This window comes from Xiphophorus maculatus, chromosome 10 (assembly GCF_002775205.1).
Source record: "Xiphophorus maculatus strain JP 163 A chromosome 10, X_maculatus-5.0-male, whole genome shotgun sequence".
Classification (NCBI taxonomy): Eukaryota; Metazoa; Chordata; class Actinopteri; order Cyprinodontiformes; family Poeciliidae; genus Xiphophorus; species Xiphophorus maculatus.
The window spans coordinates 8852541-8873127 of record NC_036452.1 but is presented as its reverse complement, the minus strand read 5'-3'; the positions used below and the strand labels follow the sequence as shown (position 1 = coordinate 8873127).

General features: G+C 39.1%; 1 protein-coding gene across 1 annotated transcript; it reads right to left on the bottom strand.

Annotated features, from left to right (window-relative positions):
* Positions 1–1232: 1232 nt before the first annotated feature.
* On the bottom strand, positions 1233–3693 carry LOC102226032 (zinc finger protein 503). Its single transcript, XM_005794598.3, has 2 exons — positions 3155–3693; positions 1233–2764 (listed from the first exon to the last, which is right to left on the bottom strand). Exons 1-2 carry the CDS (start codon positions 3410–3412, stop codon positions 1370–1372), a joined length of 1653 nt encoding a protein of 550 aa, XP_005794655.1. The 5' UTR covers positions 3413–3693; the 3' UTR covers positions 1233–1369.
* Between the last annotated feature and the right edge of the window lie 16894 nt (positions 3694–20587).

Here is a 20587-nt window from a genome sequence, read left to right as displayed (position 1 = left end):
TCAAATTTGGGATGTCAACAGAATTGCACAGTGCCCTGCCTGGTGCCACTAATAAGCAATGAGACAACCAACCCAAGAGAAACATACAGTTTACAAACTGCAAGCATCAGTAGTTAACTGCTGGCTCTACTGGAGCAGGTAGCCCCACTTATTGAGTAGCTAATCAGTCTTTAATTCCTGTGGCAATCTGTGAAGAGCAAAAAAGACAAAGTTATTTTGTGTGCACAAAACACTAAAAATTGGTAATTAATTTAGTATTTTCTTCTGTATTTTCATTTTTGTCTATGTAATACAGCTGTAATTACTTTAATGGGCTAATTGTTGCTTAGTTGTTATTTTTTAAAAAATAAAAACAATTAAATTGTCCTGTTTTGGTTTTAAGCATTTTTTTTTAATTACAATGAGAATAAAGGATCATGCCTGTCACCAGCTCATAAAATCCAGGCTGCAACTAAAAGTAGGTGCTACTTTTTTTTCTTTAATATTGAATTTTTTTAACCTTCCTTTTACAATCTCAAATCACATATAAATTAAGCAAAATATAAAAAAAACGTTAATTATTAAAATACATTTGAAGCTTTAGAATAAAAAACCCTGTGTGACATTCAGTGTTTGTTGAATTGCACACAACAGCAATACGAAAGATTAATGGAGAGCATGCTCAGATGCATGATTGAAAATCACAGCTTTTCACCAAATGTGTACTTCTGAATACATAGCTTAAAATATTTATTTATTTATTTTTTACTAATTTAGATATAAAAACACTGCTTTTTGTTATTTTGATCTTTTGTGACTTTCTGAAAATAAACTCTAAAACTGACAATATTTAAAATAAAGTTAATATACATATATATGTATAAATAATAAAATCAGAGAAACTTAAAAAAATATTGATGTGTTCTCCAGAGCTTGACTAGACCCAATTAATTTAATTTTTTATTTAATCAAATCTTGAGTCTAAAGTAAAACAATAAAGATACAAACCAGCTGTTTTTAGAGCTGTGTGACGATCAAAATATGGGGCTTAATGCAACATTTACCTCTGCAAAATAAATCCATTGCACATCTGAAGGAGTAAGTTTGTCATATTGTTTTTTTTCCCCTCTACCTGTTTTTAAAACTGAAAGTCAACAATTAAGTTTGGATTCAGAATTTAAAATCATATTTACATTTACTAAATACAAACATTTCTTGTATAAAATAAAGCACGTTGAGGCTTATAAAATGTATATTATAATATTTTTTTTTATTTTAGTCACGCTTGAAGCTATCGCAAATAAATACACTGATCCCGGCGTGGATTCAGTCCCAATATAAAACTCATTGGGCCTAAATTATTCTGTTATAAATGTGTAATTCTCCGACTTCACTGGTATCCTAAGGCAGAGGCTGTCGTCAGTCTTTGCCCGTACAGGGCGTACGGGGAATAATAAGGCCCTGTGGCCGCGGGCACCGGAACCGGGGCCCCTGGAGCGGGCAGAGGGCTCTTTGAGTACGGGTGATAGCGGCTGCTGAGTCCGAGCGGGTGGTGGGGGCCCCGGAGGGCCAGCGCACTGGGGCTGCCTGGACTGCCGTTTGAAGGGATGTGCATGTGACAGGCCATGGCAGCTGCTGCAGCCGCGTTCGCGAGTGTGGCGGAGCCCGGGTACCCGGATATCAACTTCTCCGTCCCGGCGAAGGAGGTGTGAGTCCGCAGGTGGCTAAGAAGCTCCTCTGAGGAAGAGAAGCGCTTATCGCAGGGTCCGTTAGCAGATACCCAGTTGCAAACATGCGGCAGGGGGTCGTTGGGCAACATAAAGCCGTAAGGGTACAGGGGGTGTCCGCTGAAAGACGGGGCTGAGGAATGCACACCATGCAGGGGGTGTGTTGGATACATGAGCGGGTATCCAGACTTCAGAGCGGCGTCGTGCGCGCAGTTTGCGCCTGACGCGCCGGAGAGATGACTGGTGCAGTGGTAGCTCAGGCAGTATGGGTCTCTGCACAGGCTGGCGGACATTAAAGACGGAGGAGAAGCTCCAGCCAGGGGGCTCGACCCCGCTTTACTGCACCCCAACGAGCTGGCGGCCGCGAACTGCGCGCTCAGCAGCTGGCTGCTGGGTTTGGTGGGGTCCAGGGTCATTCCGGGCGGGAGGAAATGCTGCGGGTAACCTGCATACGCTCCTGCTAAACTTCCAGGATAGGAAATACTCGCGGGCGGCAAAGGAAAAACTGTGTGTCCCGGCTTATAGGGGGAGACAGGGGCTACCAGTCCGGTTCCGAGAACGGAGGAGGAGGTAACAGATGTGGAGTCTGATGTAGCAGCCTTGGGTCCAGATGTGCTGTCGTCAGAGGTAATTCCATTTATCCTTTGGCTTCCGCTGCCATCAGTCGTGCCGTTTTTATTGCTATCAGACTCCTTCTTCTCCTCCTTGTCCCCGGTTTTCCCCTCCGATGGTAGAGGCGACACGGAAGTGCAGGAGCTGGGGCTGCCTGTCCTGGGCGTGAACGGCTGGCAGGTGGCGCTAGGCACCCGGAAACCAGTTTTATCTCCACTGATGCTGCTCGACGAGTCCTTCTTCTCTGAAGATTTCGAGTAGGGCTTGAAGCTGGACTTGTCCTCGGCTCCGATGTCGCTCATTTTCAGCGGACCGGATTTGGCCTCCTTGTCGCTGGATCCGCTGGAGGTCACGGAGGAAAGCTTGGAAGAGGACGGGGGGTCCGGCTTTCCGATCTGAGAGCAAGTCTGGGCCAAAAGGGCCAGCGGACTCTTTTTTGCGTCCAACTGTGAAAAATAAAAAAAAGATGTAATAAAGGAATAAAAACACGTCAACATGCAAATGTTTGCAGGAGAGCAAAAACGATCGCTTTGCGTATTTTACGCACTGCGCATGAAGTTATCTCGAAGAGAAACTAAATAAACTCATCAGAATGTGCTTATACTAGAATGTTTGCACAACATTAAAGCTTACGTTAGTTTAGAGTCACCAGCTTGCTAAATAGTTCAGTATGTGCAGTTATTCCAGATTTAACATCAGAGTTAAATATTTAAAGCGAATAACAGCAAACCTAAAAGTCTGATGCAACATTTTTGTACAAAACCTGCATCGGAAGCTTGACTTTCCTGTGCGCAAAAAAAAAAAAAAACGTTCCCTAAATTTGCTTTAATGCTTACCTCGATGGGACTAACTGGAGTGGACGGCAGAGGCTGGAGGTACTCCGGGTGTAAGATGTGTCCTGCCCGAGCGGTGAGCATTTTCAGCACCTTGATGGGAAGACGGCCGGCTTGGCGAAAGGGATCCGCGGGAGAGACGCAGTGGTGGACGGACAGTCGGCTGATGTTCGCTGCTCCCTTCTCCCCCACCGAGGAGCCGCTCTCCCACGCTGGATTCGTGCTATTTCTCAGAACAGACACCAAGGGCGATGTGATCATGACCCGATTCTCGTACAAATGGTCGGAAAAGACATGTGGAGATCAGAGAAAGCCAGCGGTCAGGATTGTTTTAATGTTAATTAGAGCCTCGCCCAGGAAAAATGCAAAGAAATAATAAATATCCTTAAATCGGAGTCAGAATGAGAGAGCAGAATCCGTGCGTCTTCATCCCCTGCGACGCTTCAGCAGTGTGGGCTCTAGGTCCCAGGGAGAACTTGGTTTAACTGGCAGGAGGGATCACTCCGCCTCCCCCTCCTCCTCAGCGGCGTCTGACTCAGTCCGCAGCCTCCCAATCAAAAAGAGATCCCACCAAATGTGATGGAAGGTGGAAGAAACATGACGTTTCCTACCTCACACTCACGTCTGGTTCAGTTTTCGGCAACATGTGGCCTTTTAATTTGGAGATTTTTATCTGCACATTTGCGTAATTGGAGAACTTACGCATGCGCTGCGCCCCTGCTGCTTGTGTGTGCACGTTTAGGTTTTCTGGAGCAGAATGATCGATAGATAAAGATCATCCAAACACGAATTCCATGAACAGAAGGTATTAAAGAATTTGAGCTCTGTAAGATTTTTCTTTTCATCCTTATTCCAACTCGTTTTTGAAGTTTGTGGACTTCGTGCATGCAAACACTTCAAAGTTGATGGACCACAGAGGACAGTTTTTGACATACAATTAATAAACGTAATTCAATTAGAACATTGTCAGCAAAAGTACTACAGTAAATAACATTCAGAAAGTAAAATGCACATCTATTCCTAAAAAGTGACATTCTTTCAGACTTTTATTTAAATTTTTAAGATTATGACTTTTAAGACTAATAAAAACGTATAATTCAGTTTCTTAGTTAAATCCAAATAAAGTACATCATTTACGATCACATATAAATAAGGTTTTGTAGCTCTGGGCAACAACCCAGACCAGTCCCAGAAACTTTTGATGCCATTTCTGGTTCAGGAGTGACTGAATACAATAGTTGTAGTTGATGTTCTGAATACGTTTGTCCATCTGTAGCCCACGCATAGATATTCTCCCCTAATTTCTTAAATGGACTTCCCCTTTCAGTTCTCCTAAGTTGTGTAAGAGCTTTCCTAATCCTACAGTTGTCACACAGATTTTCCTTCCACTAAACATTTTAATGCAGCAGTCTCTGAACTACCAGCTTGCTTAACAATGATCGTTCTCTCTTTGAGGAAGGTGTCAGTGAGTGTCTGCTGGACAACTGTCATGTCAAAAGTCTGCACACAATGGAAAAGCCTACAGCATGTGAATAGCATCAGTGTATTTAATTAAGATCATATTTTATTGTAATTTTATAATATAATGATATTAAGTTTTCAATATCTGAAAGCCATAATAGCCATGTCAGAAACTTTGTGTAGGAGCAGTTCAGAGGGGTTTGAATTAAATTACTGAAATGCCTAAACTTTTTGATTTTTTTTTTTTTTACATGCAGAGATATACCTGCATGAGGCAAAAATAAAAAAAAAAGAGTGTTGCTGCACCATTGTAGATAAAAACCTTCAATATGTAACATCTTTCACATGTGTGTCTCCAAGTAGTTTTCAACTGGGAGGCAAGAAGGGGGCCAATAATAATCTTTGGGTGGCACACCTAAACCAAAAGGCAAAAATAGCTCTTTAATATGAGCTGCAACACACTGTGGTGGTACTTAGTGAGGCGGTGCCAGAAGGTAGTGGTAGATTTAGAAGTGGTGCGTTGTAAAGGGTAAAGAAAGACCTAAGCATTTATTAAAAATGAATAAATAAATATTTTATCTTATAGAAATGTGTTATGTTTCTTAACAATACTATTAAAAATGCATATAAAACCGGTCAGCCAGAAAATAACAAGTTTAAAGATGTAGCCATTGTCCTCCTTTTCCCTCCTTTTAGTGGCACCTCTGCTCTTTTACATTTTTTACATTTGCTAGAACTTTGCCCTGTAAATCACTGCTGCCATGCAGGACAGCACACTGAGAGCCTATCTGTCAGCTGTCTGCTATTCTTCTCACTTGTTTTGTCACTTCTCTGTTGGATTTAAAATAAATGAATCCATATATGTTTGGTATAAAGTGAGATGTCCTTTTTCTGCTTCTCCTCCTTCACTTCTGCTTTAAAAACTTATCACTGACTGAATACAGTGATAAGTATTTACAAAAACCATAAATTTACCCCAATTTCTCCAAATTCTTGCCCAAAAATGTACTTTTCCTTTTTATTTGAACCATGCTTTAAAATTTCTCCTTTTGCCACCATTAATCACAAGAGCTTCCACATTCCTCCCCATCGAAGCAGACCCACTCATCTTATTACTCAATAGCCTATAAATGTCTTGCTGATCAGGCGAAAGTTTAAACATATGCAAGTGTTTTTTGATTGATAACAGGGCTGCTGTTTTCGGCAAGGGCTGTCAGGCTCTGACACAGCGCTTTGAGTTATTAGGGCAGAGAAGGGCGACCATAAATTTCAACCGTCAGGCAAAAAAACTCCTTTTATTGTGGACGTGATGGATGGTTCTCAGCAGCAGACACCAAATTCTCAGCTTTCTCCTTAAATGGCTTCCACAGTAAGTCATTAGTTCAAAGCAGAATATTTTACCACCAGTGCTTCGTTATGAATCCTAATGCAAATACAGGTTTGGGTGCCATCATTCGTGACAATCAAACTTTTTTTATGACGGGTAATAGTTAATCATAAAAATTGTGGAGGAAATTACACTTTCAAGAGCAGGGGTGCCTCAAAAGGGTGGCCTGATGGGGCCCACTGATAATCTGCCACTGAAAACTAATAGCTGGAGGAAATTTTTTTTATTACTTTCTGTGAAGTTTGAAATATCAAACTTTAGAAAGCATTTCAACCTCATAGTTTGTTTAGTCGACAAGTTATTCATCATATTTGTAAACCTTTTGTGTTTCTCCAAATGCAACTTAAAGCTGTTAAGGAAAACCTAATTCAAGCAGCTTGCATCCTGACTAAACTTGTGCTTCTATTATCTGAACAAGTTGAATCCGTTGTAAGATTTCAAGAATCTGTGCTTTTTAAAAAATATTTCATTTAATATTTTTGAATATGAATTCTGGGCAGCCTTAATTTTATTACTGTGACTGATGACGTCCTACGGGACCAGGTCCATATTAAGTAACCTTGCGTGGATCATGTAACTTGTTGAAGGTTGATGTTTGCTGCTGGGCTGATTAGAAAATTTTAAATTAGATTGCGACAGTCCTTATTTTAACAGCAGCTAAACACATGATGAAGCTTAAAAGTAATGTCATTGTGGACACTTTAAAGGTTGCAAGCAGCGGTGGAAGATTAAGATTAAGGTGAGCCCCTGCAACAGTCCTGTTAATCTGTTCTGCCTTTGAAAACTATAACAACCTAAATCTTAAGAAAAATGACAAAAACTTAGGCAGTTTGCGAAGCTTGTTAATGTTCCTTTAACCTTTTCATATTTAGGCACATTGATGACAAATGTAAATATGTTTTATTTGGATTTATGTGATAAACAGAAAGCAGAACATAATTATTGATTCATTTTTTTTCAGAATTTAAAAAGAGATGCAATTCCTTTTACTCTAATGCACCTAAATAAATTCCAGAGAAAGCCCTCAGAGGCCACCCAATTCATTGACAAAAAACTGAAATTGTGGGGCACAACTACAAACATATGAAGGGCTTCCACCTGAAGTAATAAGATCATAAGCGAGGCAGCTAAGAGACCTTTAGTAACTCTGGAGGAGATGAAGAAATCCACAGCTATGTTGGTAGAGAACACTCCACAAATATTCCCTTCATCCAAGAGTAGCAGGACTAAATCTATAAGAAATCGTGTTTGGAGTTTTCCACAAGGCATGTAAGTGTCAAATCAAGCACCTGGAAAAAGTTGATCTGGTCAGGTGATCTGAAAACGAATAATTTTGGTCTACATGCATAAGACAATTTATGATGAACATCTAATACTGTGAACATGCCACGCTCACCATATACATGACAGTGGCAGCATCATGCTGGGGATTAATTTATTAATCCTGAACAGGAAGGCTGGTCTGTGTTAATGGGATGATGGATGGAGGTAATGCAGCAAAGGTTTCATAAAGATACCACTCTGGGTGTATACATGGTAAACGTTTAATATTTTTATTTATTAAAACATTTAAAACAAATTGCAATTTTGCTTTTTATGTTTTCATGTTGGTCTATTATGTAAAATCCAAATAAAACGAATTAAAATTTGTGATTGTAACTTGACAAAATGTGAAGCATTTCATGGAGTATGACTATTTTCCCAAGATCCTGCAGGCACTAAAGCTCCTAACATATAGCTTTCAAATAAGAAATGGGGTAGATATGGATGATAAATGCAGCATTATAATGTCAAGCAAATAGAATAAGAAATTCCCTCTTGGTGACATGAAAATTCACCCCTGTGGCAGCCGGCACAGGGTGCGCCACGTCAGCAGCCAGACAGGCCGACTGGATGTGACAGGTAAAAAGGCGAGATGATGGTTGGAAGGTGCTATTGTTTCGCAGTGCTTTCTTGACCTGTCAGGCCCTGGCACTGGAGGGCCTGGATCGAGGACCTCCTTGTCAAGGAAAAAACAGCCTTAAAAGGTTGCTTATCCAGGCTGCGGTGATTGCTCCTGTTTAATTGATTTGCTTTGCGCTGAGGCCTGTCACATTAATAATGGTTAAGTACAGCCCGTGTGTGTCACCCACAGTGGTGCGTCTATCAGGAAATTAACAGCCTTAACTAACTGCCGTCTGTGAAGCGGCGAATGGTGGGATCATATGAGCTACGGCGGTTTTGTGCACAGGCTGAACGCTTTAGTATAACATCCAGCAAAGTTTCTGTTCCCTGCCTATTCAAAATTACATTAGATGTGCTCCCTGGTTCACCTATTAATACATCCCCATGCAGACATACAGTATGACTACTTTTTAGAGTGCAACACAGAGCTAAAGTCTAGGTAAGGGGTGCAGACTGAATAAAACTCCTACTCTGCACCACTTCTCTACAGCCTTTGACAGATTACTCCAGACATTAAGTCGTTCTGATATTTCCATGACTGACTGACACTTTGAAATTGTTCCCATCACCTTGATAGCATGGTAATGCACCTTGCATGCGGACTGTCTTTAGAGTGCAGGAAATTAGACTCCAAGCTGAAAGTCTCCCTCCCCCACCTTTCAGCCAAATATGACAAGAAAATAGACTGCTTTTCTTTCCTGCCCAGAGAGGGGGGAAGAAAGGGCCCCACAGAAGCCGGCAAAGAATAAGCGGTTATAGGCGAATGTGTCAAGAAGTATTACAGATATTATGTTCTCAAGACACGACATTTGAGATACTTAGAAGTCATACCCATTCTCTCTGACTTCTCAGAGGATATTTTTCTCTTTCCTACTACCTTCTTGTGTCAAAGACCGTAGCGCTGACTTCATTTTGCGAGAGCTCAACTCAAAGGTGACACGCAGAACTTACAGTATCTAGCCGGAAGTCAGAGCGCCGGAGCTCAGCTCTGACAGTGAGAGTCAGAAAAGTTGAGTTGCAGCCAAGATGGTGCTGGTTGAAGGGTCTTATTCACTTTGTCTCCTCAATTAGTCAAAGCTGGTCAGGAGCTGAAAGTAAAGCCTGCGGAGATGGCGCGCTGTCGTCCACTCGCCGTCAGGTGGGTGAGGATCCCCCCCGTGGGTTGTAGTCATGCTGTAGAGAAGAGTTAACTTCACCTTACCTCCCTGTTAGCACTGGAACCAGCTACTGGATTCAAGCTGACAGCTGCCGTATTACTGGTTTAGAACTTTGTGGAAACTCCAAGGGGCTCATGTCAAACCCAGTTGGCTTTGAGCTGCACAGGAACAAACGTTTTCATGTTGGCTGACATTAAAGTTTGGCGTATAACTTGATTTTACATATTAAGGTTGCAACTGTAAAGTATTTTCTGAAAGTTCTGTGGCTGTCTTGATTTCTCTGGTAATTAAAGATATAGTACAAACAAATCAAACAAGACCAGAAATCAAAGCATTTTCTAACTTATGCAGTTCAGATTTTCTTCTTCTTTTAACACACCAAACAATGCAACCCATCTTGCCTTTTAAAGTCAGTGTCTCAAATCAGTTTAAAGCACACCATGCAGTGAGATTTCAACTGAGAAGCAATAACTGTAAAATTAACATGACACATCCAGCACTAGATGCTGATCCTTCACATTTGTTCATCTAGATTTAATTTCTGGAGCCTAAGTCAGGGGGTGGAAATGTTCAGGTAGCGTGTTATGACACTGTAAGCGCTGTGCAGGTCAGGATGAACGTCTGTGACGGGCAGATTATTCAGACTAAAGCAGCCTAAAGAATGATCTTGTCACATTTCACAGTCAGGATTATAGAGATTCACAGGAGGAGCGCTTCAGTCAGGAATTACCGTCATGTGGTCGGCTGGAGACAAGCATGCGAGGTATTTGTCAAAACAGGCTTGGACACTTACTGTTCGGTTTGTCTTCACAGTGATCACGTATCAAAGTAGAAAGTTGTTTCTCTATAATTTGTGTTTTTTCTGTGATATTTGTGTTTTAGTTGCATGCGTTTCACATAAAAAAAACACTAGAGTCTTTGTGAGTCTTTGGAGACTTTAAAAGTCTCTCATTGTTGGGAAGGATTTTTGGTACACTCCTCTTTAAGTCTCACAATAGATTTTAAATTAGGCTGAGGTTTGAACATTGACTGGGCTCTTCTTGCCATTCTGCTGTAGATTTGTTGCTCCTCTTGAGAAACCAGTTTAATGTGAGATCAATTTGTCTGTCAGATGGTCTCACATTTGATTCTAGAAAACGTCTGTGTGCAGAAAACTTCATGGACAACTCATCGCTTTGTTTTTACATTGTACATTAAGACTAATTGTCTCTACTTTAATGTCATATATCTAAAGAACTTTGTTCCAAAAGTCTGTGTTTAGATGAAGTCATGCGTCTAAATTCTTTTTATAGAGGCCTTTTCCTGGCAACCCTTCAAAACAAGCTACACTTGTTCTGTTTTTCTCTAATTGTCATTTTGTTTGTTTGACATTCTACATGCTAACAAAGGCATGTGAAAACTGAGTTGTAGCTCTTAGTTTTTTGCAGTTTCTCCAAGCAGATTCAACGTGTTAAAAAGGTTTGGAAATATCATGGCTTGAAATCTGATGATATTAAAATACCTCACAGTATTTCTAATTTATTGAAGAGCTTCTGTCAGGCTTGCTAAAAACAACTGGGTGCAAGGAAATTGACAAATGTCTGATGAAAAATAATCAATTTGGCTGAGAATAGTTTCTCAAAAACAATTATAATTTTTTACACCTTTTCAATTTGAATAAAGTGCTGAGTTGCATAGCCACAAATGAACCTGCATACATTTTAAACTAAACACACACAGTTAAACAAGAAGTTTACATACACTATATAAAAAAGGACATTGATCTTTTTTTTCTCCTCACTGTCTGAAGTTAAACTTTTCTGGTTTTTGCTCATTTAAAATGACCAACGCTGTTTCTATTTACTAAATATGTCAGATATTTACTTATTAATGTATTCAAAATGAGAAGCTTACATACATTTTCTCAGTTTTTGGTCACATTGCTTTTTTTTAGCTGTATGATTTGGGTCAAATGTTTTAGGCATTCCTTCACAAGCAAAAAGAATTGTCATAATTTCATCAATTATTTAACAAGTATAAAGCTAACAACATACTTTAAAACAAGATAGCATGGATTTGTCTGCTGCTTGAGGATATCACAACTAACAGATCGCTAGTCATGAATACTAAAAAGATCTTTTTAGAGCTTCTTTGCAGTTTTAAGCTAAAGACCTATAATAATGTATTCCTTTTTCTTTGAGTCAGATATGAATTTGATTATCTCTAGCTAAAAATCTATTGAACTTATACAACTCAAACCAGAAGTGGTTCATTCTAGACTGAACAGAGATTCTTTTGAACACTTTATCTATGAAAACATAAAAGTACACGTTCAGTGAGTTTCTTTTGGCTTTAAGACTACCTTAGGTTTGTTAAACATTTAATGGCAAAACAAGTAATTCTTATTTTTGCCAAAGCATTTTTCTAGAATCCCTTTTTGTGCTCAACACAATATCACATTTTGTCTCAGGTCTGTTTTCCTTCCAGTCTTAAATGTTTTGCGTGTGAAAATAATGACCCTTTGATTTGAAGTCTCAGTCTTAAAAAGACTCATTGGCAGCAACAGTTGCTTCTCTTTTTTCCTGACATTTTTAAAAGGGGCTTGTATCCTCAAGATCAACCAACTGCTCCGAACTCATAAAGGCTGCTGATTTCTCTCTTAAATGCAATTGAATACCTGTAGGGGTGTACTTAGTTTTTGTGCCCCTCCTCCCACCCCCGCCTCCCGTGACTATATGTTGCTCATAGCAGCGCCTGCTATATTTATGTCTCTGCATTTTAAATGAAAACGAGGTTGAGTGTCTTCAGGCGATCAGAATGAGCTATTACCATGATGATTGAAAAGCGAGGGAGCGAGTGAGCTGAAAAGACAAAGTAGAAGAGGCCTGACAAATGAAATCAAACTTCATAAGACCTGCCAGTGGTGTCAGTTGTTATCCATATCTCAAGTGCATTATGGTACTGCAACGCAGCGCACTGCCTTCTCATCTGTCGACTCGGATTCATCACACTCTTGACTGTTTCTTTTAAGTCACAAGTGTCAGTGTGAAGAGGAGTCTTAATTGACATCTGAGTGGCACGGACGTGGAGTGCAGCCTTTATTTTTGTGCCAAGACGGGTTGTGTTGTTTTGATGAGCTATTATTGGCAGAAGCCAGCAGCAGATAGCGGTCGGCCTGGAAATGGGAAGTGACATCAGACAGAGAGGAGCTTGTCATTGTCTTCGGGCGAGTTCAGCCTTGCTGTAAGTTAGGAACAGCCTGTTGAAATGTCACTCTGAGGAATTTCTTATCTCTCGGGAGGAGAAATTTGGGTTGATTTTTGTGAAATTATTTAGACATCTGGCAGCTGGTTGTATTGCTGGCACAGTTTAAGGAAGATTTTGTTTTCTAGTGAATTATATTTCTGTAGAATACAGATGAGCCTCTGGCTGTGCAACTCAAAAATATGTTGTCAATTTTGGGTTTTTTTACATTTTCTGTCAAAACCCTCTGTTCGGATTTGGACTGGAACTGTTTACATAATATTTACTGTAGAAGGCCAGGCCATCCATTATTGGTGTCTAACCTATTCTGTCCTTGCGTCTGTTGTTATGTGAAGCAAGCTGAAACGTTCAATGATCTGATAACAGTTTCAGTAAAAAGGGCTCTTGTTGTCGTCGATGTCACAAGTGGACACTTCAGGTTCTGTGTCATGCATGTTTTACATGCATTTCTCCTTCAACACACCTTAGTTCAAGGAGAACTAAGGTGTGTTCAAGGGATATTTCATGACCAGGTTACCGGTGAACTTTGTTCCAGAAGTAGAAGAAGTTCATAAGATAGAAGAACATTATACAAAGAATATTATACAACTCTACTGGTCATACTCAAGGATACATTTTAGCCAGTTTTGTTCTGTATTTTAGTGGATGAGTGAGGACAGGGACTAAAGTCAACTAAAACACATTTATGTATTGATAATATTGTCATTTATGCAACAATTATAGAAAATTATTCATTGTCATAATAAACAAGCCTACAGTTTCTATAGGTTTTCCTCAAGAATCAACTTCAGCCTGTATTTCTCTATTATTGAATGACCTATGACCAGGACTAATTAAATCAAAATACATTTATGTTATAATAAAGCCTGGTTGTTTCTTCTGTGTTTCCCACCCTTAGATTTGATACTAAAACCAATGCCTACACGGTTCTTTCTAAAGTATTCAATACTATTGATCATAGTATTCTTTGGGTCTTGATAAAAAGTCTCCAAACGTATGAATTATTTTTCTAGAGGATTCAGTGTGTTACCATTTAAATTTTGATACAAGCTTACAATTCCTCCATGTGTTTTCCAAGGCTCCATTTTAACCTTCATTTTATTCTCAGTTTTAATAAAACAGACTGAATGTCAAAATAAATGTATATGTTGATGACAGTTTTATTGAGAAGCACTCTCGCTGAATGCTCCTTTTGTACAAAAACTTTCAGTCATAGACCAGTCTGAATTTCTGCTCCAATATATTGCCTAAAAAGATGGTGTGTGTATAAACATACCTAAGGCTTAGGTAAAAATTTGGTTTTGATTATTACATTAGCAATTTCTTAAAAGTTGTGACCTAATTAGATATTTCATACATTTCAATTGAACATATGTTTTTTTCCCCTTTTTAATCCAGAAAACAAATTTTAACCAGCTCTCAGTACATCAGTAAAGTGTCTATAACACAGAGCTCCATACAAGCGCTTCATAATCACAACGTTCTCCTCTAATATTCTCTCACCCATGGTACAATCTAAATAAATAGTTTTCGGGGCACTGCGTTTCACTGTACATTGATCACGAACACAGGACCCCAGGCAACAATGCACAGAAGAGAAATGTCTTCCCTATTTTCACTCATCTGAGACTCTGCGTACGCCTTAATAGACAGAATCAGAATGTCTGCTGTGGTATTGCAGGCTTTATGAGACCATTACCGCTTTTTATTGTGTATCCCTGGACTAATGGCTTTCTATACTTCCTCTGATTTACTGCCTGTCAGCTTTGTGGCTGTCCATTAGAAAAGAAGGTTGACACCGAGCCAGCACTTGAAGTGCCCACTGTAAAAAAGAAGGAAGTCATGTCTCACACATAGACGCCAGGATCTCTTTAAAACACTGTTTCAAAACATACTCCTGGCAGCTCATTTACCAGCTTGTCTTCTGCTTCAGTGGTGCTTTTATTAGGTCATTATGTGACATAAGTGACACATGTCTGCAGTAGGTAATATAAAAGTAAAAATCTGTCAAATCTATTAACATTACACTTTATTAATGTGAAATTGGCTGCATTAAAGTTTTATTTTCTGGATGTGAAGTTATGCTGGACTTGCATTTGTTACTGGTCTTAAGCTCACCATTAAAAATTAATTTGCCAAAATGGCTTTATTTCAGCTTTGATTTTGTAATGTATTCATGGATGGTGTCCTGTTACCATAGCACTGTATGAGTCACTAAATTCATGGTTACTGTTATTCACTTTTTTCTAAATGGTCCTTTGCTCATCTTAATGCTAATATAATTTTAATGCTCTTCAGTGGAATCTTTGACCCCAACACCATCAATGATCTCTGGAATTAACTTTGGTTGGTCTGGTGGTTTTAACATCTGAGAAGTCTGAGTCTTAGAGTTAGTCTCTATTTAATATGCACCAAAGGAAGAAAACTACATTGGCAGAACTCTTATTTAAACGCTAAATACGACCCCCTCCTGTACAATTCTAGACTCCATTTAAGATAGAACAATGTTTTATATTGCATGTATAATCTGGTGATTATACATTATTACAGAGACCTGAATTTTGCTACATTCAACTTGATAATCACAGACATGGATCCTTGAGGGTAAAGGAATCAAATTTTTGAGAGTCAAAAACTCAAAAAATCTATCTTAAACAATTTTTTCTTTTGTATTAGTGAACACACCACACCTAACTGCTAACATATTGCAACAACTTTCTTTGGTGTGGAAGTTGTTACTGAAGGAAGGACACATTTAAATTTGGACATTTGGCATCATTAAGGGATTTTAAATTAGAGGAAGAGCAAAAGGTCTATAAAAAACTGTTTAAAGGAAATTATGTTCAATAGGGAGTAATGTGGTTGTTAATTTAATCTGATATATCACACAGCTAGTCTCTGTGGGTGCTGGTCATTTTACTCCTCCATTTTGTAATCTTGCAGTTTTGTTCTTTTAGGTTCAAAACAGAGCTGTGTGTGGCATGATATCAATTCATACACACCTAGAGGGTATCTTATCACACTGGATCAGTACCAAACTGACCAGAACCCAACTTTAGTATAACAGGAAGACCAAATGTATTACATAATGTATTTTTATGATTTCAGCTTCCAGCCTCCATCTTCTATGGATGATACTTTGGTTGAAAATGTTGGTAACCTCTTGTAATATCTATATTCCTTATAGCAAATATAAACAGAGACTGGCAATAATGCTAATTGTGCTAATCGCTAATATAAGATGTTAAAAATGGTTTAATTCATTCAAGATAATTTTCTTGATTTAAAATGAATGAAACCTAGTCTTACAGATCACTTCTCCTGCTCACAAAGTGCAATTTTTATTCAGATTTTATTCAATGATGACGTGATCAGACATTGGGTTCAAACCTATGATCAGTACATTTCTAAATGTTTTTTTCTATAAGGCTTTTCTTTTGACAATATAAAAATCTAGAAGTAAAACCCCTTAAAATAGTTGTCAATTAATTTTACATATTTATTTGAGGTCCAATACATGCTTTTTGAGAACTTTTGCTAAAACACACAATTTAGATTAAACACAAACTAACTGAAAAAATTTAACTACACCTATTCTTTAGCGTTCTACCCTTTAACTCCCCTTAGTGCCTGCTGTTAGAGGTAAAACATTTATTCTAAGCTGCTCTACTGAAGCAGAACACGGTGCGAATGATGGAGGTCCAACAACACAGCTGTCAGCCAAGGAATCTGAGTGTGTGAAACAAAAGACACATCACGCTGACATGATGTTCAGCAGGTCATGCCAGGGTGAAACCAGAAACATGCAGAACTTCAGTTGTTCAACAACATGCATATTCTCTCTCGGAGCTGGTGATGAACATGTTACTATTGGACTTCTTAAGAAATGGCTGAGTTTTGTTATTGCAAAAACAGCTGCGAGACCGGACCACCAAGGCTGCAAAACTGAAGCCTTTCAGTTTCAGCCCACCCTCCTCAGTACCTACCACACCTCTTTACCCCATCACATGAATCGCAGTCACTACCCTTCACTGCTTCTGTGACAAAAGACGCTTTGAGGTTGTGCTCTTCTTCTTTGTGCGCAGAACAGGCTGTGAACAGAGCTACTTAAGAAGAGGATGGCTTAGGAGGGGCTTCTTAAAGAAATGATGTCCATCATAAAAGAAAGCAGCAGAAGAAATAGAATATTAACCTCAAATTCTCAAATTTTAGGGTGCAAAAATGTAACTAACTGATTTTGGTCTTAAAATTGAAATTGTTAGACTCCTCTCATCAAGCTGTGCAACGGATTTCATTGATGATAATATGCCTGAGCCCTAAGCTGCACCTTTCTGCATTCATCGCCCCAAGAATCCTCTGTGGGGGTTTGAAACTTCAAACAGTTCCTCATGAAAAAGTCAGGAGGTATCAGACATGTGTTGCCCCCCTCTCTTTGCCCCCCTACTCTGCTGTCTTGCCAACACCAAAGGCCAGAATTGATTTTGTGTGAAGCAGGACCACCTCCACCCCCATCGGGGATCACCTGGCATCCATTGAGCCTGAACCTCTCATGGCTCACGGATAATAAGAAACGGTTTTCAAAGTAAATTTCAACAACATCGCTGTGTGTTTGCCTTCAGAACATCTGAATAAAGTTACATTGGTTAATTTCTTTTTGCTCTAATTCCACATGGATGATCCTTGTGCACGAGCTAATAAAGTGAGGTTTATAGATGATCCAGGAGAGATTAGTCGAGATAAGAACACTGTCCTGCACTCAGGATGCTTTACCATTGGTCTTAGTGTAAACAAAAAAAAAGAAAATGAAGTATGAAGGGTCATGGAGGAGGCCAGGAGAGATAAAAGTCTGAGGTGGCTTTGTTGAACAGATATCCTTTTGCGATCCTCTTTAAATTGCACATTCCGTCGTGTTTGTGTTCATGTTTTCTTTCTGGTATGAGTAGAAAACTGGTGAAGGACAAGTTATGATTTTAAACCTTTGGCAGTAACCCATACTGTAAGCTATTACTAAAATTAAGCTATTACTTAAATTTAAAAAAGTCACCTATTTAAAGTGACTTCTGTTTAAATAGGTCAGTCACTTTGAAGGGGATGAATATTTATGCTCTCAATTATTGTCATTATTTTGTAGGGAGCAGTTTTCACTTAAACACTAAGGCGTATTTTTTGGAAAATTTTGAAAAACGTAAAACATCCAATACTTTTTGTGGGCACTGTATGACTAATAAGTTTATTTTTCTAATGTCTGATTTGGGTCATGATTTTACACTAGATAGGAAAAAAAAAAAAAACGTTCATATGTACAGTGTCAGCAGTTTTCTTTTTTTTTTTTAAATTGACAGTAACACATGCAAAACGTACCTTGAACAGCTCTCCAAACCAAGAAGAAAGTGCTATTTGCTGACTTCCTATAACAGATGCTGGTGCCCGTCTTGGGGAAGTGAAATGTCCTGGATCTGGTGGCACTGCCATATAACTGCTGTATAAATAGATTCCAGTGACAGCACCATTCATCTCTGGACATAAACACATCAACATTAAAAGACAGCTCACCAAGATCTCTGTGCTTGTTAGGGCAAGATCAGCAGTCCAGATGCCCAAGATGTAAACTTGTGAGGGGAAGATTAATCTATCTTTCATTCCTGTCTTTGACAGTAGTTATAAATCTGATTTAGCGGTTGAGCAGGGGGCCATGAAGCAGGGCAGTTGGACATTAAGATTTCAAAGAGTGATATCAAGAGGACTAACTCGTGACACCCGGCCTGCTGCAAAAAGGTCAAAAGTTCTTGGATTTGGTGCTGTGAATCTGTTCATCTCATTTTTGTGTTACTTTCAAAATGGTGATGATCATGTGATTAGGGATAGGACAGGCGGTGTGCACAGAGTGCCAAAGGAGCTATTTAGTGGTGGATGGATGGGAACAGGAGATCTGAGGTGGTCACATCCTGTGACCATCTGCACGGCAGTCATGCTAGTCATTCCAATTGCACACAGATGCTCAGACATACCATGACACACCACGCAGATATTTGAAGGCGTGACAATAAGAGTAATGCCATAGTTCACGGAATGTCAACTGGATTCTGACAATCTTGTTTTTCATTTATTTATAAGTTGCTAAATGTATTTTTTTTTAAGTAGGCATAGTGATTTTAAGCTACTTTAAATTGTATTAATGGTCATAAATCAACCAGATTCATAATCCATGAAAATCAACTAGGGTGAATTTGTGACCTCTCACTGTGTTGTCTAATTATCAAAACAACTCCAAAGTACATAGTTTTATTGTTTTCCATCCATCCATATGTTCATCCATCCATTGATCCGTTCATTCATGCAATGGCTATTCTTAATTATTATTTATTAATTTAAGAAAATACAATCGAATCCCAAGTCAATTCCAAAGTGGCTGCTTTTTATTTTTCTCTTTTGCTTAAACCGAAATTATACCAGACTGTGACTTTAAAACTGAAGTACGTACTGAATTGCGATTTTTACAAGCGGAAGTGGTAATGGTCAACCGACTAACAGCCACATGACTGAAACATCAGGAAGATGGAGAAATACCAATGGCTCAGGGAGGAGCTGGAAAAAGCTTGACAGGGGAAGGCAACTACAGTGCCTGTGGTCATTAGAGCACTTGGGCCAGTGACGCCCAAACTGGAGAAGTTACTTCAGCAGCTACCTTAAACAAGGGATTGAGGCTCTCAGTTAACATAGTTTCTTTCTTCACAGAGGTTTTTTTTTATTTCAGTGAATATGATAACTTGAATATTTTTTGTTTAATTTTGTAGTAACTCTAAAATTACAAAGTTTAATACTCTACTCATACTCACAAGATTGAAAATTAAAACAACCCTATCTGAATAAAAACCTAACTCTCTCCTCCCTCTCCTCCCTTTGCACACAGTCAAGGAGAGCATGACTTTGTAGGTTACTTTTTCTTCCACCTACAAAATCTACTTTTTTAACTGGTTTCTGGTTGTTGCATCCCTGAATTTTAAGTTTTCAAGTGTGTATATTCCTGGGTTTAGAGAACGGTTTTTGGTGGGTGAGGAGATATCTGGTCTCTTTACCTGTTTACTTCCTTAACTTTTTTTTCTACAAGAAAGCTATACATAATTTTTCTGGAACAAAACACAATGACAGACTTCAAAATGGTGGTAGACACTGACATCATCCTTGTGGATACGAAAGTGCATTGAGGGTGTGTCTCCAAGTGCTTTTTGTTTTGTATGAGATATGAAATTATAGTTAATTTTGAAAAATAATAGAAAGGCCCATTTTGAATTAAATATATTGCATACCTTTGAGATTTTCAGGTTTTCTTGCTCTAAAATGTTTCTTTTTTTTTTTAAAGAACTACCACTCAGTTCACAACTGGGACTCTTCTTTTTCCCCCCCTCCACTTTCTAATAAACTCTTAATTAAGCAAATGTCAGTGGTCTCCTCTCCCCACATAACATTCATACAGGACAAAGTAAGTCATAATAACATACTGCCGACTTAAAGGAACCTAATTAAACTAATGATGGCGTAGATTACTCCACTGGTGTGGTTTTGGCTGCTTGGGTGCATTTTTAATTCCATTTTTTTTTTTTCTCTGAGTCGTTGCGTGGAGGACAGTGAGGATTTTGACATGTCAGAATGTGCGGGGCCAGAAGGAGGATTAATGGCCGCCTGCCTGTACCCAAGGTCCTTCGGCGGTAATTGCAAGCAGAATCTGACTCTATGATCTCAGCAGTGGTATGCGACATGCCAAAACAGCCTGCCTTTGACAGATTGCCTTTCTGCAGTAATAACTTAAGCACGCTCGTTCTCTCAAATTAGACATTCCCTGCTTCCCACAGCGCTAAATGGGAGCAACGAGTTATTTGCACCCTGTCTGAATATATCTTCAGTGGAATGAATGATTTTACTTTAAGCTACTTTTGAGATCCCACAGTTTCACCTATGACAAGATCACAATAATCAAACAAAATGCAGCAAGTAGAAATCAAATTAAATGAAATCCTCATTTTCTAGTATAAACTAAATGGCTGCAAATGTTTTTAGGTGTTCCACAGTCTTCGCCTGCAGGTCTGTGCTGAAATAAATCCCAGTGTGGGTCTCTGTCTGTCTCTCTCTCTCTTTTTCATTCTCTCCGTTGATAGTTTGTGTCCAGCCTCAGGACAGAGGGACTCCTATGAGCCACTCTGTGGTGGGTTGTGTTCTCTGGAGCAGTTAAAAGTCTGGCAGCCCCAC

Bases quoted from the DNA above. Each gene is read 5' to 3' on its own strand.
- LOC102226032 (XM_005794598.3), bottom strand. From the start codon at position 3,412: ATGATCACATCGCCCTTGGTGTCTGTTCTGAGAAATAGCACGAATCCA. The intron at 2,765-3,154 runs GTAAGCATTAAA...TATTTTTCACAG, and splicing joins CTCCAGTTAGTCCCATCGAG to TTGGACGCAAAAAAGAGTCC.